The 27,100-nt window shown below is 44.8% G+C and overlaps 1 protein-coding gene across 3 annotated transcripts in view; it reads right to left on the reverse strand.

The window, feature by feature from the left end:
• Positions 1-1,075: 1,075 nt before the first annotated feature.
• The window catches only part of LOC111259773 (homeobox protein six1b), a 45,068-nt gene continuing 19,043 nt past the window's right edge, over positions 1,076-27,100 (reverse strand). Inside the window, exons 2-4 of one of the 3 annotated variants that reach the window (XM_022831987.2) lie at positions 11,111-11,429; positions 3,559-3,713; positions 1,076-3,292 (exon numbers count right to left, since the gene is read on the reverse strand). In XM_022831987.2, coding sequence (XP_022687722.1) covers positions 3,202-3,292; positions 3,559-3,713; positions 11,111-11,429 — 565 coding nt within the window. In that variant the 3' untranslated portion in view covers positions 1,076-3,201. Of the gene's footprint in view, positions 3,293-3,558; positions 3,714-7,861; positions 9,186-11,110; positions 11,433-27,100 lie in introns of those variants that run through there. The other 2 variants (XM_022831986.2, XM_086968022.1) reach the window with 2 other exon arrangements.

The following is a 27,100-nucleotide window of genomic DNA, read 5'->3' on the forward strand; positions in this document are numbered from 1 at the left end:
CCTGTTGCGCTACAGGCACCCAGTTGGTAAGCTGGCACACTTCACACACTGTGAAGGGTGCCACACTTCACCGCTGCGATGACATGATTGGTGACAAACTCTAGCTGACGGCTATTTCTCGACATCCAATGGAACTCCGCCGTATGGAAGCGATGATTTGTATATACCCTAGAACACGAAGCGTCAACCGCTATCGTAGGGAACAACTTAATGTATGATATTAAGGTGCAATGAAAAATAGGCGACGGCCTAGTAGGCATCGACGTTGTAATAATAACTCCGTTTGTGTAAACTCTTTATCTGAGCGTTCCTTATTAGCATGTCCGACAGTCTCAAACGTTACTGTTGAATAGCCCTTTGCATTATTTTGGTAAATGTTAGCCAAGTTCACATCAAGACGTTGTCCAATTGATCGACTAAGTGTAAACAATGGCTTTCCCTGAGCAGGGGTTTCGAATCCGTTTCGCAGCACGCGCACGGTTTGGAAGTTGACATTATGAACATCAATTGAGTATAAGTATTTCTCGGCAACTCCTTGGACTTGCATTTGTCAGAATTTTATATTTGCGTTTATTTTCGACTCCTTCAAGCAAAAAGATCGACACGATTCATCTGCCTCTCTGCTGTACTCACTGAACAACGCTACGTAAGTAGCAGTGAAGGACGATTAAGTTACCCACGCTCCGCTAGAACGATACGTAATATCTGTGAGAGGGCAATTAACTTTGACGGCTAGAGGCCGATTTAGGCAACTGACTAAGCACGACTTTGTTATTATAAACGTCCGAAAATACAGAAAATTTCGAAAAATTCGAGTGAATATATATATAACTGGAAGAACGACGTAATCTGATGGGATCTATTTCAACAAAAGCTATTTTCCCGATCTGCTGCAGTGAGAGGGTTTTAACGTGAAGTTCGTTGCATTGATAGGCGCCATTGCGTTGTTACTATCGGAAAAGCGTCGTAAAGATTTTTTTTCTACGTAACGGAATCACTCAAAGGTATTAGTTCCCTAAAGTTCCACTCTAATCTCGTATACTGACTGTAGTTGGGCAAATGACACAGAATCGACTTGTGGTGTGAACATAATCTTAATTTATTATTATAATTGTCTTCTTCATATATCATATTTACACTATCATTATTAGTGTTAATATATAATAATTATTATTGTTCCTCCTGACTTCGTCTGGAATGGTGGTAACTATTTAAGCCGGCATTGTTATTCTTTCATCATATATGATAGTACCGATGAAGATCCAAAGCCGGATGCATTCGCCATTACTTGTTGTCATTGGTGACGTCTTATATTGCTTTTCATTCCGCTTCTGATTTTATTTAGCGTAATATCTGCAGGTGTTTTATGTTTATTTGCATCTTCATTTATATTATTGTCATAGCTATGAAGTAATATCATCATCATCGTTATTAATCATACCGTCATTACACCCATTGTTATTATTATTCTTCAATCAATGACCTCTCTTATATATATATATACGAGAAGATTTGAACCATACTAATTTTGGTATTTGTTTTCGGGCGGAAATTAAATAATTTGATTTCCTTTATTTTCTAGTGTTTTTTTCGTCTGAAACAGCCTCGTAATAGGCACTGTCTTTCCTGTGCATGCGTGTAAATACGTCCGCGTGTGTCATGTCCGCAATACTTGATTATCATTTATCGTCTACTTAGTCTCACATCTACACTGTTTCTCTAATAAACATATAAAGTTTTTGTTATCGCCTGGCCAGAGAACTTTGACTGCTGTCTGGCCCACCGGCCAGTTATTGCACACACCTAGACCGCCCTAGAGCTGGCTTAACATGGCTAGAGCTGTAAATCATTTATCATCCGAGGCATCCGTCTTTCGGTTAGTTCTTGTTTTTCACTGAAAATCGCCGTCCGATGTCTACGTCTGTATGGCTAAACGGTTACACAGTTACTGTGCCGGGGATTTCTGGTGCTATGGCTGTGTTTCTTCTAGTATTTTTGTCACCAGGTTGTTGTTACCATGAATAAGCTCTGCAATCTGCGGCATCTCATCGTCTGGCCCAATCATCGTCTCATCAGCCATCTCACACTCTCAGCCTCCCTCTCTCTCTCTCTCTCTCTCAGCCGCGCTCTCTCTCGCTCTCTCTCTCTCGCTCTCTCTCTCGCTCTCTCAGCCTCTCTCTGTCAATCCGCTACTTGTCTATTTTGTTTTCACATAACCTTGGCGTCAGATCTTTCTAGCTCTTGCCAAGGTCATGGCGAGCTCTGAAGTTCGCGTGACTAGGATCTACATTACTTTCTTGCGCGAGGCGTGCCGCCACGGCGCCGGAAATATATCGGACAGCAACTACTTTATTCTACGTGATAGGACAAGCGAGCTCGCCAGGGTGACTTTATTTTGTCTTTGTGCCAACTTCGATACGTCTAAATACATGGCAAAATACGATGACGCCGAACAGCCCGTATTTGCTATACTCTTGATTTCGCTATAGCTCCACTTGCAGTACCAGGGGATTTCCTTACCGTTCGAGTCTCAGGTTCGCATGCCAACGGGAAAAGGAACGTTTCTAGTAGTAGCATTACCAATGGAATGAGTCACTCGTCCACTGCACCACTGTCGACATTCTCTCTAATGCACGACCACTTATCAACCATTACTACCCGATAATGCCGTAGGCGCTGTAAACTTTATAACGAAGAGATGATATCACCATCAGAAGGATAAAGCACTCGTTCCTGCTGCTGCTGCTGCTGCTGCTGCCGCCGCCGCCGCTAGAGGGGACTCTGTAGGTGATAATGACAGCAAATAAATAGCAAAAGTGAAAGAAGCAGTACTGGCTTGTTCTAGACGCTTCAATGGACAAGGACGTCGTACATCGTCGAGTTCCGGACTCCTTTAGGAGCCTGACTGCGATCAAGCTGTGCGTGGCAAATACCGAAAATTCGTTCCCCATTGGCCAATCATGCGTACTTCACTTTTGCTGATGCAATCCAATCATACTTATTTGAGTTTTCCTATAGCTGCATCGCACAGATGGGCTTGGCCGAGTAACCCGGGCCATTACAGCTGGTCCCACACGCAAATTGAGACTGCATTTGTTCCTGTAATTGAAACTGTTGCTGGTGTCCTTTCTGTTGATGTTGTCGTTGATGTACATTGACACGAACTGATAGTTGAAGCTGCTCCTCCTTCTGCGAGCGGCATCATAGTAGGGGATGATAGTCAGGTGGTAAGGTCGTAGCCCCCGCGGCTGCTGCCAATCCGGCTGTGAGGCCAGCGGCGGAGAAGTCGAACCTAAAGTCAGAGACATATGCGTCCACGATACAATATAGTAGTTAACATTCTGAAAATAGTACTCTACTCTGTTGTAGCCTACAATAATTTTACGCTGTAAAGTCACAAAGCACTGGTTAGGGAAATGTCGGATTCTAAAGACTCCGAATCGCGCTTCGTGCTTATGTTATTTGAATTAAATTTGTGAATTAAGCCAAATTTAGCTGGCGGAATGAAGTGGTACGTGTACAGGAGTGCATACTATAATCGTTTATGAGGCTGCCTACCTGATACCAGCCGCTGCACCCGGAAATTGAGCCGATTGTGCGGCGAGCTGAGTCGCTGTTGACGTAATCACGTCAGGTGGCGCGGATGCAAACGACGCCACGGCACTTTTCAATGAGTCCATTGAGGATCCTCCGAACAAATGATGAATCGAATGCTGAAATGCGGAACAGCAAATTTCCAACGTCAAATAGGAATCTACATCGACCAGCTTTCAAGTACCACACTCATATGTAGACGACTGATTCGCATTTTTACGATACGTCTTGCACTGGGCCACGTACACAAAGAGCACTGACAACGAACATCAAACTATAGCATCAGCGCCATATTGGGTCTCAATTCAGTTATATCTAATTCCAATTGTTCTTTATTGTGATTGTCCTTGCTCTTCGATATTGCGAGGTATTTAGACTAGGACGGTGTACACTTTTAGCCTTATTTTGGTCGGATGAGCTGTTGTCGGCCGGAGGAAAGCCTTGAGGCCAACGGCATCACCGGCAAGAATCGTACAGAGCTTTTTTCTAATAGCAAGAGTGCCAGCGATCATAATGTCAGCATTCAGACCAATGGCCAAAACCACTTTCTGATTTTGTCTCTTCCCGCCCCCCCCCTCCACCCCCCACACACGCATACGCACGCACATGCACACATGCCTACCTTCGTCTTCGTCGAAAGGATCATTAATACTACCCATTTTGTTGTTACTGGCTCCTTTGGCTCACTTTCCATCATTTCAATAACAAAATGTCCTTGTCTTGTCGACAGGTTGTCCGCTGCTGCTATTGTTAATTTTCAGTTAAAGGAAAGAAATTCAACTGAAGAAGACTTCAATGTTCACTATTCCAATTCCTTCACAAGTCCAATATTTCTTTTTGTAACAATAGTGCCCTAATTCTCCTAGTATGTGTGTGTAATTTTCAGTTTGTGTTTTTGCTTGCGGGTACTGTGCTATTCAAAAGTTGCCGCTTCCGGCGTTTGTCACTCGTCTGTGTGTTCTGCGCAATTTACCCTCCCCCCCCCCCCTCTCTCTCTCTCTCGCCCTGCCTCGTCGCAAAACTTCATATATTGCTTTTTTTTGGCGTATGCGACTTTCTCCGGCGACGCGAGATGTAATTTTTGCTCATTTGTCAACACTGCCACGAGCGCTCTACCTGAATTATTTCCGAGTATATATCTGTCTGTACGCATACTCGCCGTAATCGTGGCCGCCATCGTGTTTTCGAGTAACAGCGTCCAACGCTGCGCTAACGTGAACAGACTGCGCATACGCGAGGGACGTATTACGCTACTTGTCTTTCTATGCGTTGAACTTAGCCCGTACGGCGGCTTTTCTCGTTTTGCCACAGACGCTACGATGGCTACCAATGCTAAACCGTAATGAAAAACTGTCTTCTTTTCCAACACTGGTCGGTCTCGTCTTTCGTTTAGATGTTATCGCCTCTCTATTCGAAGCGGAATGGAGCTTGCATGATCATGTTATGTATTGCTTTTGTGGTTCGCTGGGTCGGATGGCTTAGCGGCGCTTTATTGGCGTCCTGTTGCCTCTTCGGCAGGAAGAGCTAGACAAGCACGATGAAATGGCAGCGACAGCAGCTGACTCACAATTCCTAATTTAAAAAACGAACGTGCAGTAAACAAGCAATAGAAATAGCTAGCTTTTCGTGCGCAACCCATTAGCTTGTATCTAGAGTTTCGACTCAGCTGGTACTTTTAACCCTGTAGCCATTACCAGGGCCGCTGCAGCGGCAGTCGATGCTTTGTTAGCCATCAATCGATCGATCGCTTCACCGTGCCAGACCAGCACATAACGCATTAGTTTGTATGAGTCAGTTACAACTAGTGCCTTCTAAATTCATCCACCCTGATATGGGAACAGCTGTAGCTACTATCATTGACGCCGCGTCGCCAAAACCGAAATTATTGCAGTTAACTATATTAACTTGTATGCATGCGCGATCGTAGGCCAAATACATGTATACTCGTATATTTGGGCTGACGTAATTTTATAATGAAGAAAGCAATGGCGACCGGACAACCTGTGCAGATTCCATTTTGAGAGGCAACAGGGCGAGAGAAAGGCAATGTAAAAGCTAAATAGCACATATAAAGCACATCTTGAGAATTGTTCACGTTATCGATTACGTGAATGTACTCACGCTAATCTCACCGAAGCTGTTAGCCCATACGCTTGAATACGTATGAATGGATGCTAAACCGTCTGAAGTACGGCCACAGCCGATCACTTGCGGTGGGGTCACCAAACTATTGCCACAGCTAACGTCAGTGATCTTCATTTTACGCCTGGATGTGTACACCCAGACACCTACTGGAACTCCTTATGTGTATCTTCTAGACTGGCGTACCTTCACAATGGCTGAACATCGTCGAAGTGTAAGCGTAAGCGAGGCGTTCATTGAGCGCACGTACGTTCCTCGTATGTGATCAGACCTACTTAGAAAAGATTATACAGAGTGGCGAACGCTTCTAAGAGGTGTTAGAACGAAGGAACGCCTCCCAAAACCGTTTAGCCTGTTGAACATGGCCAGCCTACTACAGATTCACTGTCTAATGATCTGTGGCATGGACACAGAAGAACAAACGATAATATATGGTGGGTCGGTCGGTCGGTCGGTCTCTGAGTTTCTATATGCCTGTATTACGGTGTACACGAACGGGCATGTTTTTTGTTCGTGTGTGTGTGTGTGTGTGTGCGTGTGTGTGTGTGCGCGCGTGCGTGCGCGCGCGCGAAAGTGTGAAGTTGTAGTGCGTGCGCGAACGAGAGGGTAAGGGGCAGATGTAGAGCGCCACCCAGCGTAGCGTCGCTGTAATCGCAGTTTAGAGGATCCATCTGAGCACATAATTTGGTCAGTCACGTTCGACTCGATCTAGCTCGTGATGGAGCGGCGCCTCCCAACTCATTTAAGCTCAGTCGTCTGAGTCTCAGACCGAAGAACAGCGCTGGCATCAATGATCGCCGCCGGAGAACGAATTCAGAATTATTCTCTGCATATTTTTAGTTCTAATGCGTATATGGATATTCAGTTAATAACTATCGGGATTCAGCAACTGGACTTACTCGGGTGACACGTCTGATTGTCATAACGAATCCTCTAATGCTGATACAAGCGTTATTTAAGTCAGCCGCATACGATATGGTTTTTTTGATTCCATCGAATATTATAACGGGTAACATACGAAACCGATGTCAGACATTTTACTGCAATCACCCAGCTTTTTGTTCTAGGTAGATTTCGATACTTCTTTAAATTCTATCCTGCCACTACTAAGCCCCCGTAGCCGAGGGCAATAACACTATATATAAGCCGTGACTAGAGAAACATGTGGATATGGATTGCTAGATAGATACGCACGTATATCTGCGGTGGCTCTTCTCGGGACTGGAAGTGTTCGTAGTTCGCATATTAGCAGACAGCTGATCTTCTACTCATCCGATAGCGTCGTTCTGCGTCGTCACATAGGGAAAGAAAATTGCTTTCAGTAGCAAATATGCTGTCCTGTAGCAACGCCAGCAGAAGCGAAGGATCTACTATAGCCAGGTAATTTCTCATTCGGTCTGGCGGACGCTCTCGCTGGGTGTGGCGGCGTCATCTCTACACGTCCAGAACGCGAACAAATCGCATAGCATAACAGACATTTCGTTGCTTTTTGTTTTGCTGATTTTGGCTAAGCTTAGGCCCGCGACGATGATCATCCTACTATGATCGTATCTGCGCCGCTTTACGTCATGGCTACCATGGATACGTGTCCTCCCCCTGTCGGAAGATGTTTTGTACCGAACTTTTTTTAAGCATACAAACACGTGTCGTCAGCATTATCACGACATTTAGTGCCTCCTACTTTTCACATCGCGGTCGTTGAAAGACGGACGCTCGAACGGTTTGTACGGGGCAGGCAGGCAGGCAGGCAGGCAGGCAGGCAGACAGGCAATAACATAGCATTCTGGACACTTTACATGTGGAAAGGATGTAACAGGCCAATCAATATCTAGGCATACCCTACAGCCCACTCTGCTGTTCCGCTAATATCTTGATTTCATACGATCTTGTTGTGATTTTCAATTAACCTCAATAGACAGCAGACCTGATAGGTGCGAACGAGGACAGAGCCTACCTCTGTAGGGTTTACTTAGGCTCTAATTAGCTAATTCTGTAGTTTATCCGTTCTAGCTAAGCTGACATTCGATTCAAGTGGCTTTTGTACTTACCAAATAAAATCCATTATCAATACCGTTCTAATACCGTTCAGTCTAATAGGCTGTAATATGTAATAGCTTTTAGGTGATTTTCTTTTTGTGCAAAGCTTCATATCGTCTTGCGGAAAAATGTGCCAATTTATATATATATATATATTTTTTACAGCCCTAGCGTAATATGTGCATAGTCATTTGAAGCATACGACGTTCGATATCGATTCCACGACCCCGATGCCTTTCCACTGCCTCCATTTCAGTTTATATTTACGTTCGTTGTGTAATGTTATCTTCGGTATTCGTATTATATTTTTCCCACTCCGTTCCATCTTTCCTATTTTCGCTATATTGTGTGTCTGCGTTAATATTTCGTCTGCGCCAATAATCATGATTCGACGCGCTTCTGCCACCGCGCGAAACAACACTTGCATCACGCTAATGGAAGGCAAAAAAAAAAAAAAAAAAAAAAAAAAAAGACGCGAGCAAGAACATGGCAGGATTCTGTGCTGCCTTTAAGTAGCTGCTACATCTGTTCCTTCGCTCTTACGGCGGCCGCTAGTTTTAGTCAATAAGTTTTGTCTTTTTCATCTATCTGTCTGTCTGTCTCTTTTTGACAGGCCTGTATCTGGTCTGCTTGCTTATTTGCCCAGATATGCGTACGCGCCTATGTTCATGGTCTTCGGCGATATGCGTTACTTCGTTGCTGATATAGCCACAATATCATTGTTAACAATGGCAATGCGCGCCGCTGGTAGTCATAGCGGATGTTGTCTATATTGCTTGCCTATCGATGGTTGACTATTCGCCGGCTTGGTGTTGGTCACACAGTATTATGGAAATTATTGTATTTAACTGTTTGACTGTGGCTATAGCAATGAGATCATCTGTATCTCCGTCTGTTTGTGTGTGAGCGTACGTTGTACGTCTCATGTTGGACTGGGATGGCTCGGTCACGACTCGCTCGATTCCATCTTATTTCTATCTTACTTTCCCCTTCCCTCTCGCTCGATTCGTCTGTCCGTATATATGTGTATAGCTGAAATACGTCGGCTGCTCCTCCTCTTGACTCTCGTCCTATCTCACGCGACCCGGTCACCAACCCAGGGACACCACCAAATATCCAAGAGTTTTTCGTCTTCAATTTTTTTTGTTTCCCATTTCGTTTCATTATATTTAGAGTTCAATAACAAGCATCTCGACTGTTGCTGTTCGTCTAAAACGGCCGGGGCAATAGCGAAGCAACGCGACGCGTCTACAGGCCGCCTCTTAAGGCGATTATCTCGACCGACGCTGACGCTGACTCTGTTGCTGCCACAGCTGATTTCTAGTTATAACGGTGTTGTTCACGCTGCCGGCCTTATATTGCATTTCTTTAAACAGAACGAGGAAGTGACGGCGGATCAGTTGCCTCTTGAACTGAAATTCCAATCGAAACTTAAATTCATATAGTTACTCGTATTGATAATGATAGTTCTAATAGTGTAGATGGCAGTTGCTGTTATTGCGTAAACCCTTATTTTTAGTGATTAACAGCGACCTTGCTCAACTGATATTCGGATCACATGCGCCGTCTAGATACGAGGAACGGAAAAATCTACGCTAGCCTCTCTGCATTCAAATACGTCAACAAACGTAAGCGGCGGCATTTGGGTTGTCCATCTAGTTAACAAAGTCATGAATTTCTATCCTAGATGTAAGCACTGATTTCTAACAGCTTAGAAAAAGATGCTTTACTATGAAATGCTACACTATCCTAGCGCAAACGTACATATAATTTAACTTCTTATTTTCTACTATAGTAAAAAACAACAATTTCAATGTAATTGTTTTGTTCGACTATTCAATTTTCACGATACAGACACGAGTTGGGTTGTAATTCTGTAACATAAGTTTCGACAAGACTGGGAGTTTTCCCTGTACCTTCTAATGTGGCCACCTTGAGCCTTCTTTGCAAACAAGGTGCTTGTAATAAGAAAAAATAATGACGAAAACGTTATGTAGCCCGATTTTTTCCGGTATAGTAACCTCGCTGGTGGCTGACTGGAATAGAAGTATCGACAGTATGCATTAATTTTGGCAGTCCATCAGTGTCCATAGACAAGCAACGTGTACATCTTCATACGGTAGGCGAGCTATCTCGCTTTACGATACTGTTACGTGCCATAGGTCTGCGATACACCGGCAGCGTGCTTCAACCCTCAGTTGTTCCTACTACTGTTTCCGTTCCACGCGGTCGTAGCAATCAACTCGTTTAGTAGGCGATAAACTTGCGACGTTGCACTCTGCGCAAGGTTTCTGTTATTTGTGGACGGACGCGAAGCACTACATAAAGTAAAGTAGCAAAGTTTAACTTATAAAGTTTACGGTGCGATTTCGGCTGGCTAGACGTTTCTTCGGTTCCATTGGTGACACACCGCGTCGGTGCAAATAACTTAGGAAGCGATACACGGTTCACTACGTACGCTGATGTTGTTGTTACTACTATAGTTTCACTACGATACGGCATCAATGTGACCGATTGTAAATACTGTCGCTGTATGACATAACTGAAAAAAGGTAGGACGTGGATCGGTAAGTTCAGAAAAAAGCATCGCGTAGCCCGCTGCTGCCGCGATTCAGTATGCGGAGCAAGCTTTTAGCAAAGGACAACAGAAATCGGGATGTTGGCCAAGAAATCGGCACGAGGACGAAACTGTTGCCCAGTAAGGGTTCTATTACCTTATCGTGACGTTTCTATGGCGATGCCGACCTACCTGTACAGCGAATAGCATCACCACGCGACAAAATAAACGTACGTATTCGTCTGCGTGAGAAGAACAACTTTGCTTTGTCTATCTGAACCGACGAAAGCGCCACAAAGACGAAAGAGTAGCATAAACAAGAAGCGTATAGGACAGTTCGTTGGTGGACGAAGAACCGAGTTAGGGCAACCCCCCATGATGTAATCAGAATACGAAAAGGCGAGTGGAATGTCACGAAGACAACTCACTTCAGTCAGTAGAAATGCTCACAGAGTAGGCGCGGAGAGCTTTATTTGTCGATGAAAGCAGCTCGTTTCACATGGAAAATTTCAATCGAGAAATATGGCAATAGAGAATAAGTTACGTACGCTTGCGTCTTCAAACCAATATGAGGCCTAACTCACATAAAGTGAACTTTCTTTTCGCGCATAAGTGCACAGCTGCTGAAAAGCTACCGTGGGAAGATCGAAAGGTTCGTATATGTGGCTTTTAGCTCCAGGCAAAGTTTGTTACGTGTATATATAGGAAACGTTTCTACAAGATAACGAAATCACTGTACGTCACACATCAGAATGTCTTAAATCAAAATAAATTCCTTACCTTCGTGTACTGATGCGTCTGGGCCTGGTGGTAATGGCTAAAGCCTTGGAGCATCTTGAGCGTATCCTGCGCTGTTTGGCTTTGTACACCTTGGACGAGTTCACTAACGGCACTGTGTAAGTCACCCGGACCGCTTTGGCTAAGATTGGCCAACGATCCTCCTAAAGTACTTCCAAGAGCGACGCCCGGAGAGGTACCTGCAGGTTCTGGTGATAGGCACGAATTATCGGACTCTTCTTCATCGTCATCGGCGTCAGCGTTTGAGATGCCTCCGGATGATCCGCTCTTTGACGGGCCTTTGTCGCCTGTCTGACTCTCCCTGCTGAAAGAGATCAGTTACGTCGAATTAGTTCTGGACTTCATTAACAACATGCGACAACAGTGACAAACAAGAAGCAAGCACGCGATATATATAATAACAATTTGTAAATAATTAGATAATAGTTTGTACAATATTGACAGGCATCAACAAGCTCATTTAGTGTATTGAGCTGCACTACGAAACCAAGACATTTCGTATGCCCCAGAGTTAAGTTGTGTCGTCAACCGTCAGAAGATACCTCGGGCCGACGTGAAACACAAGCAACGATACCTATGTAAGTATGACAGCTGACTGCTCGGGACATCTCCTTTTGCATGTTCTCCTTTTTACGAATGCAGCTCATCTGCTCATTGTTATACTATAACCAAACTGATCGTAGCTAAAAAATAGAAACACATTGCTAATTTCCTGATCTGGCCGGCGTTGCAGCGATCGCAATCGCTGGTCATCAGGAACACAGATCGTAGTTTGACATTGATGTCAGCAATTGTCAGGAATCGTAATAATGAGGGCAAGGCGCACCTGTTCAAATGCCACATGACAGCAAAGCTACATGGAATACCATCCACCCATACAGATACATTTACACATAGAAAGAATAGCGGGCTCCGGTGACGTCGTCCCAAGATTAGACGAGGAGGTATCGCGATTGTGCCATAGGTACAACCCGTGGCCCAGATAGCAGTACAGCGCACTCACAAAGTGAGCAACGACGTCCCTGCTGCTACCTTCTAATAATCAAGGATGGAATAACCCAGCTAAATGCAGGACCATCTCAGTCTGGTCGGACTATGGCCGTCTGTGTTAAGCTGTCCTGAATACAAAGTGGCATAGCAGGAGTGACATGACAACGTGGCAAGAGCAAGTTCCTATTTCGACACTTGCTTCAGAAACCGACGGGTAGGGCGGACATGGAATAACACGTGAGGCCATTGCAATGTGCCAGAAAGTAGGTACATTAGAAGAGACTTTAAGATTATGATCTGACTGATCGCTATAAGAGCTATGGATTTTTCGCTGGTCTCAGTCACTAATAAAGTAATCTCCACGAATCGATAATATTTACATTTTCCTATTTGCCAACCTAGAGGTTCTTTTCAAAACTGATCGCAGCGTCTGAACGTAGCCATGCTATGAATAGGAACACTTTCCCCAAATGGTCCTTAAGCAGTTGCTGAGGAAACTTTCTCGGCTCTATTTAGGCTAATCAGTCTTTCGCTGAACTCAGAGTGATCCCTATTGCTATCATTTCCGCCCATCCACCTCTGCATACCGAATGTTTTTGGCCGTCCTTGAACGGTGCACATTATTACTGCAGCAGCCGAAATAGCTCGTAATAAATCGTGGATGACTTTCTTGTCTTCAAGAATCTCAGCCAGCCCACGGTACTAAATCTCTTTCTTCCTTTTTCTTTAAGCCAAATCTCAAGCCATGTCTCTGTATCTGTATACGTGATTTCGCAGTAACACTAAACCGCAGGTTCGTGACGCCCCGTAGTCCCATTATGGTGGGTTAGTAGGACGCCGGATCTCCTCTCGCCTTAGGAGATCACACCTACTCTGCACACAGGCGAGTGTACACGCACACATTGGGATATGTACATGCTTTGCTCACATATCGAGGTGGGAAGGATCATAGGTGGAGTCCGTCGGATCCAGTTGAGACCACTGCTGCGTACACCGATGCCTAGCTCTGCTTCTATGAGCTCTATTAGGCTGGGATCGGTAAGTAACGGCCCAACCAGGCCGGCAGGATCGTCTCTCCTGCTCTCATTCGCCTCTCACTCACTGCTGAGCCTACATTCTGCTTGTTGGCTTACACAAGCTGGTCCTTATGTCAATGAGGCGAACAACCTCTTTATTTTCGGCTACACGCACTTCCTCACATCGGCAAACACGAACTGGAACGCATAGCAGGCCAGCCGTTATAGTTAGCGTCGTCGACAAATTCTGCACGATAACGACGTACATCGCACAGCACTACACTATACGGACGTAGATAACACAGTGGCCTTCTCCCTACCATCAAACAGCTTTAAGCCAGCCTCAAGAAGCACGGCCAGCATCACCAGTAGGGGCAGCTGCAAACACAACGGCGTGCGTGTAATAGCGCTGTGGTCAGATTTGGGCGATTTCTACACACACACAAACCCGCACAGAGACATCGTTAGCCAGCTAGGCATATACTTAGGGGTGGGAGCGCTCCATCCGTGCGTTGTCTTCACAAGCCCGGTGGAATCGAACCGAACGGCCTACCCGAAGTGCCTCCCACTTAATCGCTCTATTATGAGACCTCCGCTGCCGGAGCGCCAGCCGCGGCTGCCCTCACCGAAGTCGCCGCCGTAACAGCGCTGGCAGCAGCAGCACCGGCGTCATTACAATGCCATCCAGGGCGTATATGTGTAAGGCCCATATAAAACGAGAAGGTAAGAAAGCTTGCTTAAAGATAATGGTGACACCTGGAGAGTGAAAACGCATCTAGAACGATAGACATGAGTACATATATACGTGAATTAGAGTAAGTTGTACCTACAAACGTAGTTACACTTGCAGTTCTGTTGTCCAGCAGCTTCACCTTTCCGCAGTAATCGAGTGACTGACTACGTTGTTTCTAAAAGGGTCATAACTTTGTTGGCAGTGTTGACGACCTTGTTATTTCAACGGTACCGACCGGCACTGCCTACAGTGTTTGAATGAAGCCAGGATCACGCTTCATAATGAAGCAAAAAAAAAACTGGCCTACCATCATTAGGATTTAAAGTACTTAACGATAATAACACCTAACTTTAGGTATCTACAGAATTTACACAGACCCGACGAAATATTGTGCATGCTACCAATTACGATTACCCTTGAAGTTCGATACGTAACGGATGCAATATCACGCCGTCACTTTTGCAAAAAGTACACTTAATACATCGAAATCGAGTACGAAGAAACCGATTCATATAACGTTTCTACGACCAAATCAATTTGTGAGGATCACTGCGCCTACGGACGATTCCGCTAGAGCCTTTCTTCAACAATGTATTGTTTCGACGAGATCGTCTTCATCGCTTAAGCGTTTGTCAAGGATGAGTAAGTCGTCGTCATTTTCCGACAAAATAAGCTTCGATACCGCGGCAGTCATTAAGTTTTGGCAGGTCACCTTACGTCAGAGCCGCACTATAGTTGTTTATTTTTAAATGAAGAAGGCGATGCGTATTTCCGATAGCTCATGGCATGTACGGCGGTCACAATGTAAACACATCAACGGCTGCAAGCATTCCCTGTCATCGACAGCGACACCGATTAATCTATTCAGAACACAAAAACGTAAGCACACACACATATTGTATGTACATATCAATGTGTGCATTCGTATACAAAACAACCTGGCCGATTCAAGCGCCATGGGTGCCTAATTTAGCACTATGCTAGGTAGTGCGCGTAATGTGAATTTAGATGACGCTCGGCTAAAATTTTTCCTGCAACGATAGTAGCTGGCCATAGTCCTGTCTCCTCGCTGTTTTCCCCAACCGTTGTAGTACCTATATTGTCGTAGTTGGCGAGCCGGTTGCTTGATTCGTTGGCTGGTTTTCGATTAGTTCGAGAGTTGAATCCTGTTGACGCCTGCGGATTCGCTGCGAATCAGCGGATGCAACGTATGGCGACAGCCTATAGGTCGGCTGACGGTTCACATTTCGCTACGTCAGCTACCCGACGGCGGCGGCGGCGGCAGTGGCAGCAGCAATATCTGCAGCCGTCCTATAAAGAAGATTGCCTGTCTGCCTGGTACGTTGCCTGAGCGCTGTCATTGAGTAGACGCTAGCAATCGTTGTGTCTACCAGCCAAATACCTACGCGAAAAGCACCAGGAAAGGTAGCAGCGGCACGCCGTCGCTATCGTTACTGGCTAGCGAAGCGGTACCGGGGAGCGTCAAGAGAGTGAAATCTGATCATTACCTTCGTTTTTGTCTGCTTGGCAGAAGCTGGCCGGCCAGGCGGACGACTCTTCTAGTACTCGTTAGCAGAGATTTGGCTACAGTGGTCGTAGCATTAGACTGCTAATAAGCCATTCGTTACGTGTGGCAAGCGAGCAGGTACCTAGGTTGCTGGGGCTAGCAGGCACACCACCCAGCAGGAACCTGTACAACGGTAGCAGCCGTCAAAACGAAAAGGACACAGACGAATCCTGGACGTGTGAAACTATGTTCTCCTAACATTTTGGCAGTGTTGCCGTTGTCGTCGCGGTTTTGTTGCTGATGTTGCAGTTGCGGCGCTGCCAAAAGAAGGCCGTGTTTCACTTTGTCCTCCTACAATATTTAATAACACATACGCGCACAGATCGCCAACTGAAACCGCGAAACCTTGCCGTGTAAACGACAGGCGGCAGCTACGAAACCGATGGTCCACACTCGACCACATCGCGCGTCAACGTATCATTCTTCGTCGTCTAATCTCGTAAACGCTGCATCGCTCAGGCGGCCCTTCGTCAGCTATAGCGTAAATGACACTGAAAAAACCAGCCGAACGTCAAACCTATCCGCGAGACACGCGCAACTGGGCCATCGATTCTGCTCGTGTGCGAGCAATCGGAGCAATTACTAGTAGTACGGATATATTATGGACCCAGTGGAGGCTTCGGCAGTCAACGCTGTGTTATTGAATTGCCGACGCCTGCGTCGTCGCTATCTACACTAGACGCACTCCGGCGTCACGCTATCCCCAAAGGAGGTGAGATCCTTATGGCAACACAGGTGCGACCAAACCCAATAAAATGGAGCCGCCTGCTATGGTAAAAGTTAGGTTTAAGAATATGCATTGACGACGCGTACACAGCCAGCGACTGCTCTTGCGCATTATCAAACATCATCAGGTGGGCAGAATAGGCCAAGAGAAATATGGCATTTTGCCCTGCTCATAGTGGTTGTTACGTGCCTGGTCCACCGCTTCATGCTTACTTCAGGTGTCAGATCTTTTTTGCTGCTATGTTAGCAGTGACAGGAATAGCAAGTGCTTAGCCTGATGGCGCCCGACCCAGGTGTTCGATTTCGACGCCGGCGCCATTATCGACCCCGTCCTATTCAACTTCGTTTCTTTTTTTGCGTACCTCCTGCCTCTTTGCGTCTTTCTCCTGTTCTTTATTTTATTTTCCTCGTATCTATATAAACAATTTTCATAACAAGTTGCATTCCTAAACCACTTTACACAGAGTCAGAAATAAGTAAGGCCATGTGGCGTCTATATGACGTCGTATCGTTTTGTCGAATACGCCGCCATCGCAGCGCCGATGCTTCGAGCCGGAGAGAAAACTGCTGATTTTCCATGTCGGCGTAAGGCGAAACAGCGCCAGATAAATGCGAGACACCGTCAATAGGCCGACGCCATAACAACACGCAGCCATATATAAGTATGCACATATCGAAGTTGAGTCCACTGGAAATTGTGAGCATGTGGCGTAACACCACACAGCGACGGTCCTAAACAGGACATCGGGACAAGCAAATCTCGAGTGACACGAGATTAATGACCAAGTAACCAGTGGCCGATTGACTGTACTTTTCAAATAATATGATTAAATCAACGCCAGATAGATAGAATACATCATTTTATATCTGTAAAGGGTGAGCTCTACGAGACACTGTCGAGGAGCCCCACCCTTTCTATCTTTGTATAATCGAACAACATGGCATAATATGGTCCATAAAATATTCTCTATTGTAAAACTCGTTAGGCCCTAAACAACGAGTAGCTACAATGCTGTGGCTTTGTTTCTGTGAATCCGTAACTATAATAGGAAGTCACGTTACTTTCCATTATTATCACCGCTGAATCCATTCTCCGCTGGGACTGAGTGTCGTGTTGGGGAAAAGTCGTATGCAGCAACGTGCCCCATGCATACTGCTTGAACAATAACGTTTCGTTGTATGTACAAGCTAGTTTTAATATTAGATAGAGTGTGAGCATTATTTGTTCGGGTGGGCTGAAAATTATCTGCTTCGTAAAAGGCGCGCGAATGATCGTATCGGGATGTTTCCTCCATCATCGACGTACCTGTGGCGTCCAACCTGACGGAAATGAGAGCGAGTGCTCTATTGAAAAACAAATACTGGCATTATACTTAAAGTTATTCAGATCAATATTGTAATCTGTATAGTAGAAACACGATCAACGATGTCGTGCCATCAGATATTGTGTTTTTAATGAAATCGAAAGCTTGTTGGATCCATCGATGCGACTAGAACTAGCTAGCGATACGATCATTCTAACTTCTAACATTCCGTTTAGCTGCAATAGGGATACTTAGGGTAGTGGAGGCGGACTAATTAGATAAGGTTTATTATATACGTGTATACGATTACCAGTAATTTAGCATATGGCAAATGGTTGACATTTGATCGAATCGCCATTTCCGCGCCCGTCGGATCGCTTCATATCGTTGGTTGCTAGCAGATAAGTTGTCGTACCAAAGGAAACAGACTAATCACTATGAAAAGTAGAATAAGATAATTAGGTGACGGTTATTAAACGGTGGCCATCATTGAAGACTATCTAGCGATCCTCGATAGAGATACACCTCAGCACGCCGGTGCATTGCCGGTATTCTAGACGACGAAGAGAAAGAGAAGACACGATCTGTAACCCGTCATCTGAGGACGATGTTTCATCCAATTGGCTTCTTGCTGTTAGAGTGGCAGTCAGGATGCAGCTGTATGATAATGGCGGTAGACGACCACTACGATGTTCAATATACGCCCACACACAATATGTATTTGTATATTGTCCGGTCAGCCAATGGCCGACGTAAAAATTAATGAACGTATTTATGACGCGGGTTTGAAAAAAAAATAGCGAATTTATAATAACATAGGCGAGACCGCGGAACGCGAGACCCATTAGTGGCAGCCATATTAATATATAGTATCCTATATAATACACAGACGTTTAATTAATTGGGACGAATATAAAATGAACTATGATGTCGGCTGGCCCAAGAAATACTTTTGACATGATGCGTCCACGCAAATACTGACACTCTCCAGTATCGTCATATTGACAGAACGAGTAGAACGCTGAATATGGCTAAATACGCGGCGTAATTTTACACGGAACAAAATACACGGAAAGCTGACTGTAAGAAATTAGAGTATGCAACGTTCTTATATTTAGGCGGGCGATCGTAAAGATAGACATTCTTTTACAGATTTCCATTAAATGTTGTATCCGTATGTGCCAGAATCCAAGTTTCTCTGTAACATCAACTTTAGACACAGGCCTATTTCTTGCAAGCGACAACAGTCTCTTTATCGTCGAAAGGCAAACATGTTTTTTCGAGGGATACAGGATCATTCACCTGGTGTCAGTAGCGCAGTCAAAAGCCGATTTAGAGTTGCTCCGATCTCCTCCACACATTTCATACGAATGAGCTGTTTCAGAACTGCGAATCAAGATCTCGCTGCTGATCCCGGCCATAGTTTTTGCTAGTCGTCATGTATTTTCCCATTGCACTGCTGTTCGGTTATACGCTCAGTGACTCAAACAAACTGATGATGAACAAATTTCCACCGAATCCCCACCTATCGACCAAGTCGTCGACCTCTCAACCGTGAAGTCCGAATAGATCTTTAGACCTTGGCGGATCTCTTTGCGTTCAAAAGTTTCAACCTCATCAAGCCAAAAACGTGGTGCGAACTCCATAGCCTAGTGGATAAGTTAACATTGTGAAGCAGGGCCATTCGCTTTCACCATCGAGAATCCCCCTTGATTGCGCTGAAGATTCAAACAGGGCCATGCTCATTGCAGGATAGGTTTTTTCCCTTATCAGTCGACGATCATCGACCAACACACGCCCCACAGGAAATTCTCAGTCTTCGATACTTGCCGCACTCCCGGTTTGCTTGCTTGCAAGCTGTCAACGCCACTGGCTCGATCCTGCTGGCTAACTTTTCTTGCTTAACTTCAGTGAAGCAACTCCTCTACGGGCCAGCGACCTGCACCACCTATTGAGCGGTATCCCTCCGCTCTCCGATTCGCTCTCGCTTTCTCTGCTGATAAGCCGATACTGATAAGCGCCAAAACAGGCCATTGAAGCAGATACGAGGTGAACTATATCTGCACGGTAGACTAGAAAACCGATGACGCTTATTTAAAGGTAGATGGAAGCGCTTCTGCAAGCTTTAGTAACACCAGCGCTACTACAGCCGCTACTACTATTATACAGGCCGACGAGACCGCTCGTATAGAGAAAAGTCGAGTGAAGCAACAGCCTTAAGGCACCAATCCACTGGCACAAGCATACGCATTAACAGCAGATGGCGATTTCCATCTCCAGGCATGTCGAGATATCGTAGTCTTTGCTAGCGTTAACAGTGTCCTGCACACGGAGCATCCATAAAGTGCTCCGTCAACCCCAACGACACTCGTTAGCAAGTATCGGAATAAAAAGAAGCGCAAATTAGCCCCAAAGAGATGATCCCTTCAGGAACAACTATTAAGTGCAAGTAGCATCACATAAGGGCATCACATAGCAATCGATTGCTCGCCACTTGAACAGGTGTTTCGTTTAGAACTTTGCCAAAAGGATAATACTTTATTACTAGGCACGGAAAGGTGCGCATCTTCAACTCATACGCTAATTTAAAAAAAAAAATGTTTCGTTTGATGGGCTCGTATGCTAAGCTAAAGCATAGATCAGTTAGTTACCCTTTCTACTCTTCAGGATACCAAGGCTAGTACGTTGTCTGGACTCAGCGGTAGATTGTTTCGGCATCTTTTTCAGGCCGGATTCCTCGATCGGTCACAGATAAATCTGAATTCAAATAAAAATATAACATTTTCTAGCCATTGGCTGCCGCTTAAGTTTTCCTTCTCGACAAAAAGCTCACGTAGCTATAGATCAGTGATTTCTAATTGCTACTGGCCGTGCAAGTCAACTGCCAGCAAGAGGACCGGGCGATAGAGACAGGCCGTCGCGTCGTTCTATTGCCGCGCGGCGTTTCCGTCGTCACCGTCTGCTACGCCAAAAGTGACGGCGACGACGACGACGCTCAACAGAGTTAACTTAGCGAAATGGTAAGTAAGTTCACCTCTGTCCTCCTCGTACAGATAGCAAATGTATTCCCTTAATGGCAACGGCGTCCCTTTGTTCCCGCTATTGTTGGCTCCATCCTTTACGCTCGGCTGTTTATCTGTTTTCGCCGCTGGGAGCGTTACTGTGGCCACCACTTCAATATTTAAGGATCGCTGCCTTAGCACTGCCGTGTTTGCTGCAGGGTCAATGCCGCTCGTCCGAGCGGTGGTTTGTCGCTGTTCGCTTGTTGGAGGAGCAAATTCGCGCATGCGCAGAATGCGCCCACCGATGTTGTCCTAGTCCCCGCTGCCATCGGAGCTCCGCCACTAGCAGAATTCATTCAGTCAGCGGCAGAAAGTAGCGCTTCATTCGCGTCGTAGCGACCTGAACGGCGCTTGTGTGTAACTGCGGCGGAGGCCGGTGGCTGACTGGCCGGCTGGCTGCTAGTTGCGGGCCTGAGGCGACCAAAGCAAATGAAGGGAGGTGCGGTTAGGCAGTCACTTAGCGTAAAAAAGAGAATAAAGCAAAGTTTACATTCACCACTATAATTTGGTACAACTATACGAGCAGGTAAGCGGTTCGGGTGACTTTGCTACGACAACGGCGAATGCCCTAGGCGTCAAACACATCGTAGCAGTGATCGGATAACATTAAGGTTGCCACCGACAAGACAGACCGGTGAATGGGAAAAAGAATATAATAGGTTACCTCACCATCACACCCCTAGCAACCAGGAGGGAATACAATCGTGATAATAATCAAAATTATCATAATAACCAAGTTGTTTTCCCTATATGACATTTAATCGCTTCTCTTTCGAAGAGTCCACGTAGAACTTGAGATGAAGTCGTCTCTTGATTTCTCCAGTGGATTTTTCCTTCTAATGATAAACATTTGTTCCAGAAAAGCGCCGATACAAATCACAAAAATATATCAGAAGTCAAAGAAACTACAATAAAGTTCGACGAAATTTGGGGCTGTTTTTTCCCGCTTTCTCAATACTACCATCGATAAGTAGGGAAAATACGAGATTCGTAGTAAAAAGTACAATTCCATACAGATCAGATTATAACAGCTGTATAGTTTAATCCTGTCCGCGCATTTAGCCTGTAACAAGATCGTCACAAAACAATAATCAGTTTTCCTTTCAGCTTTCTCACAGTGTATTTATGTTAGTGACAGCTTATCCAACTTATGCGAGAACAAGTGACAAATTCCACTTTCAAGATGCCACAAACCACGTCGACACCTTTGTTAATCTCGTTCTTCTTACGGAACTTCCGTGCTTACAGAGACATCACTTCTTCATTCTATCTTTTGTCAATGAGAAGCGGCTCCCCTACGCAGATCGGCTCTTTATCGCCTTGCTTATCACAGGTTCATCGCCATTTTGTCAACTCCTCAACTGGCGGCTCTTCTGTTCTCGCCAATATTTTCGCGCTTGTACTGGCTAGCCACAGACGGTGTTTCAGAGGTTATCGTCGCACAGGCGACGACTGGGACGATCCAGCCAGCTTCCTCTGACCCGAACCACCGCCTCTTTAACCATCACCACAACAAGCAATCCGGTCTGCAACTAGGGAATAGGAAAAGCATATCGTCCACCCACCACATAACCATCTGGTGGGGTGCACCAGTGTTTCCTACCGCTTTGTGAGGTGGCGGCTTGATCTACGAAATGGCAGTCTTACACTTAAGCCAAAGGAACTATTTACCCCGAAGACGCGAAAAAAACTTCTCTCCAGCTTCTCTAGCCAAGGTAGAGCGAACAGGAGAATAAGGTTTTGCTGCTGCTGCCGCTGCCATCTGCACCGGAGAAGCAAAGCCACTCGAATCCCTGATCCCCACATCGGCGCTACGCAAAAGACGATACTCTTCTCGTACCATCTGAGTACAATGTACCGGACCCGCTCTCTCTCGTAGAGGACACGGAACTAGGATTGCTCCTGGAGGCTTCAAAAGTCCTATCAATAAATAGCGAAAGAGAGAGACAGAGAGGGAGGGAAATGAACCATAAATGTATATAGACTGGGCTCCAAAAAAGTCTGGCATTTTTAAATCCGATGACATGATCACAAGCATTATTCTTGGTGAGCGATATATTTGTAAACCTGGTAAAAAATTAGCTTATCGTCGTTCTATTGCATTCTAGACCACCATTTTTTTCCAGCCAGATCTCCCCGAACACGAACATACGGTTCGATGCCAGTTTCAAAGATCAAAGTTTGCGTCAAAGTCTTAAGACGTCGTTTTCTAGCCCGCTTATCGATGCAGTCGTACATCGAAGTTATTCCATGTTGTTAAACAACATGAATGGTTTGTTTCTTATGCGCCCATTTCTTTTTTTGGGGGGGGGGGGGGGGGGGGGGGGGAGGAAAGGTATTTGTTTGCTTAGAACGAGGACGGACACTTTTTGACACATGGGATTAGTCTTATGAGTAGCATACTTGTCATATTCCCACAAATGCCCAAAAAGTAATATCTCTAGACTATCTTGTATAGCCTTCTTGTGACCTAACGGCGACATGTAAGCTTATTTGACATGCATATGAAGCAGTTTTTAAAATGTACGGTGCTTATTAAAAACTGTCCTCTGTGTACACCTATATATGTAAAACACTCGTTCCTAACTTTGTCCTTAAAGTAAGAGCTATTACCTAAGGAAGATATGTCCAATTAGCCAAACGCCTTTAACCTGTTACATGATGCAGACGTCAGCTGCGATGCTACCTATATAATGCGTTGTAGGGCAAAATCAGTCAGGTAAGCTTGCTTTCGAGTTTAAACTAATATTCTTTTTTACGAAATTGTGTTTAGTATAAGCAGTTAATTAAAAAGTTCCGCTGAACTTTTTATAGTGCGATTTGTCAATAGATCTAGTAAACACAAACAGCATTAGCTATATGTAAGATTGCCAACCACCCGTATCGTCGTCTAGAGATATTTTCACAGTGACAAGTGGCAACAACTTGGATCGGGCAGGAGCAGCAGCTGTCAGAAGTACGGGAAAATGTGTCTAACGGAACGATGTTTTTTACGTAAGACCTTTCTAAGCGCCCCTTCGGTTTGCCTTCTAGGACGTGTGCCCTGCGTGAGTTAACCTAACTTGCGAAGGCGACCACAGCCCGGCTTAAAGTCGTCTTAACATCGTGGGCATTATTTTCTATTGTCTAAAACGGGCGCTGCTGTCACTAAATACCGTCGTCATAAACTAAGAAATGCCATCGGTTTTTTCGGATTGCACTATTCCACTCCGCACGAGTGTGAACAACTTAAAGAACCAAGGAATAAAATATAGTCTAATAGAAAAAGCAGATAAGAAAAAGAAACCGCGGTCGAAATGCAAAACTGTGATACGGTGATTCACACAGCGAGTGGGTTGACAAATGGGGGCCAACTGGTGTTTTGATGATCCCCCAAGTTGCAGCAACAGATAACACGTAGCACTAAGGAACGGAGCTGCTCTATACCAGCGTTACGTTCGAACTATTTATTGCTATAACAAAACATCATTACGACTATAAATTTTTACTTATTGTATTGCTTCGATCTTGTCCTGACTATTCCGCGCTAGTTGAATACTCGTAAACAACGTTCTTACTCTACTGTAGAAGAAACCTAAGTGAAAACCACTTCGGTTACTTCGTTTTGCTTCGTCAGGATGTATCTGAAGATAAGGTCCGTAACCGACCGATAATAGTTGAATACAATAGGGGCAAAATAGCTTTTGTCTAATCTCATCTGTGTTCGCTACATTTCACAGAAGATCCGAATTCCACGACATGTAGTACCTATTCGACATATGAGGAAAGTTCATTCGTGAGTTCTTCGAGTACAAGCATCGTTTACGCAAATCAAATCCGGATTGTTTGAAATTAGATTCAATAAGGCCTACATAGATTTTGTCGAGTTAAAAATGTGGCCTGTCAATAAGCTGGATGGTCAAGTATAAATTATAGAAAGCAGTTACCCGACAAGGCTAAGCATCGAAGGTAATTGGTCAGTGAATAGTTTTCTTAGAGAAACCCGCCACATGAAACAAGATTACCCATGCTATTGCTGTTGCTTGGTCGCTTTAATAAACCATATGCCGATTTTCGAAGTGTCGATCTGCTGTGGCGTTAGACCCGTCGCATTAATTGCAATGCTCACTGGGCTTCTTCCAGCGGAAGAAGATAGGGACTTCGACTTACTTCACATTGGTCTCTCGTCGACAGTCTCGTTTACCTCGATCACGCGCGTCTCGATACCATATATACTTGTGCGAAAAGTCGAGTACTATATATGTGATTTTATGTTTGCGTGCACGTGTATCTATCTGCCGGACCCTTCACGCACGGGTGGCAATATCCCGTTTGGATGATGTTGAAGACATACACTATCTCTACATTGTGTTTTATAATGGCCTATTAAGGACGCCCACGAGGTGTCAAACAATGTTTCACTGACTTCATCCTCTGCAACTAATTTGCTGGAAATAGTTATGGAGGATCGCACTTTTGGCAGCAATGTGCTGAGTGGCCAGCCAGCCAGCCAGCCAGCCAGCCAGCCGTAAACAGTTGAAAAGTCGCAGCAAAAATCCATTGACAACAGGCCGAGAGACCTGCTTCGCCGACGTGTATATACACTCCAGGAGCGACAGTAATATCTATCACCGGAATTATTAGTACTTTTGTTAGTTTCATTGCCGTTTTTGTCGTTGGGGTTATCGTGCGATCGGCAAAACAATAACATCCAAATCGTACGTATAGCTATAATTCTTGGCGTCTCTACACAGTACATACGCTTGTGTACATTTTATACTTGCTTGAACAGCATCCCTCAATGTGCATAGATAGATACGACTACTAGCAGAATGTAACCGTTTTACATGGCTGACTACGTGGGTTCGCCCCCATGTCCAGTTTTGTACGCACGACCCGCGTTGGTCTCACGATGGCAGTACAATGGGTGCTGCAGCGGCAGTAGCAATAACAAGTAAAATTCTCTGGTCGTCATGTTAATGCTCGTGTCGGCTTTGACAGGTCGCTTACTGCGATATACGACTCCTACAAACAAATAACATCGCTCATATGCTATCTATGAATACGATTCGTTTTCTTTCTGCTGGTCGACATCCTTATCACTTCATTGTTTTTCCAGCTAAACTGTAAATTCCAGTCGAAAATTGCTAAAACTAGAGTCTGACATCGTAGGAACGTTTGCTGCCATCGTTGGCTAATGAGTGCGCCTTAGGAAAAAAAGGCTTTCGGCAAGTCGTCCTGTTCAGGTTGCAAAGGGTACATTTTAATTTTTACTTGAAAACGTCATAGGAGCGCTCACTAAGTGTGCCTTCAAGCCTGAATTCTGTACGTAAACATGCAATAAACGCGCCATTTGTTATAACAAAAAAATGAGTTTTAAACGGATAAGAGGTTCTAGGCTTTTAGCTAGGAAAAATAGGTTGACATTTCATACAGGCTTAGGATAGGTCTATTTGTTTCGTAAGAATGCTCTCAATTATATACTCAACTTGGGCCCCATTGAAGTCTATTTTCACATTTACCCCTCCAATATTAAAAAAAAAAGTTAATGGATAAACCCGTCGATAAGGTGAAGTTAGTTTCGAAGTAATTTCTCGTTCACCTTCTGCTCCGTCGTTTGTCGTGCAACCCCCAATGGAGTGAATGTCGACGTTGACTTGGGAAATTAATCTCGATAGGGCACCCAACACTCGACAACGACAAATGTTGGAATCAACATTTTAGCGTTAGGGAAGTGTACGTGCTCCGATATTATCCAGTCTAAAGAACATTGTCGTGATGAACCCGGAGACCCAGACAGTGACCATCGGCGTGCTTTTCGCTTTGATTACGTACATGTGTAATTACTTCGCGGCTCATCGCGCTAATTACGTTAGCTACTACAGTTAATAATACAGTTTCAGCATCATTACGCTAGTGAATCATCCAGCTACTGCTTACATTCTGCCAGCCAACTACTAATAGCTGGTCTGATAGCTCAGAAGAAGGAGAAAACGATCGGGAAACAGAGAGCGGATTACTTGAAAACAAGCAGAAGCGCCTCGTGTGTATGCACTATGCGAACAGCCAACGCATTATATTCAATACAGGCAGGCAGGCAGGCATGATGCTGCCTTTACTACCACGCTCAGGCCTTATTTCTCAAAAGAGAGAGAGATATATATATATATATATACATATATATGTATATATATATATATATAGAGAGAGAGAGAGAGAGAGAAGAGTTTACACCTGTTTTACACGCGAGCGCATTCTGATAAAGCCGACGACGGAAGCTACGATAGGCTGGGCCGCGACAAGGAGTAGAATGAAGTCTCAATTAAAAAAGGCGTAATATGTTAGCCTCTACTATGTGAAGGCCCACGTTTTAGGCAATAAACTTGCCGGTGGTCGCGGGATTCTTTTCTCATTTCTCGAAATAGCTGAGCGAAACTTAGGGCTTATTTTAACGAAACTTACATATCACCTATATATGATACTTATAGGTACTTATGAATTTACGCGTATCTGCATAAAATCACGTTTAAGATCAAACGCTGAATGAAGAGATTTACGCAGAGTCGTTGGCCAATCATGCTTGATCTAATGAGAA

Source organism: Varroa jacobsoni, unplaced genomic scaffold (genome assembly GCF_002532875.2).
Source record: "Varroa jacobsoni isolate VJ856 unplaced genomic scaffold, vjacob_1.0 scaffold_367, whole genome shotgun sequence".
NCBI lineage: Eukaryota > Metazoa > Arthropoda > Arachnida > Mesostigmata > Varroidae > Varroa > Varroa jacobsoni.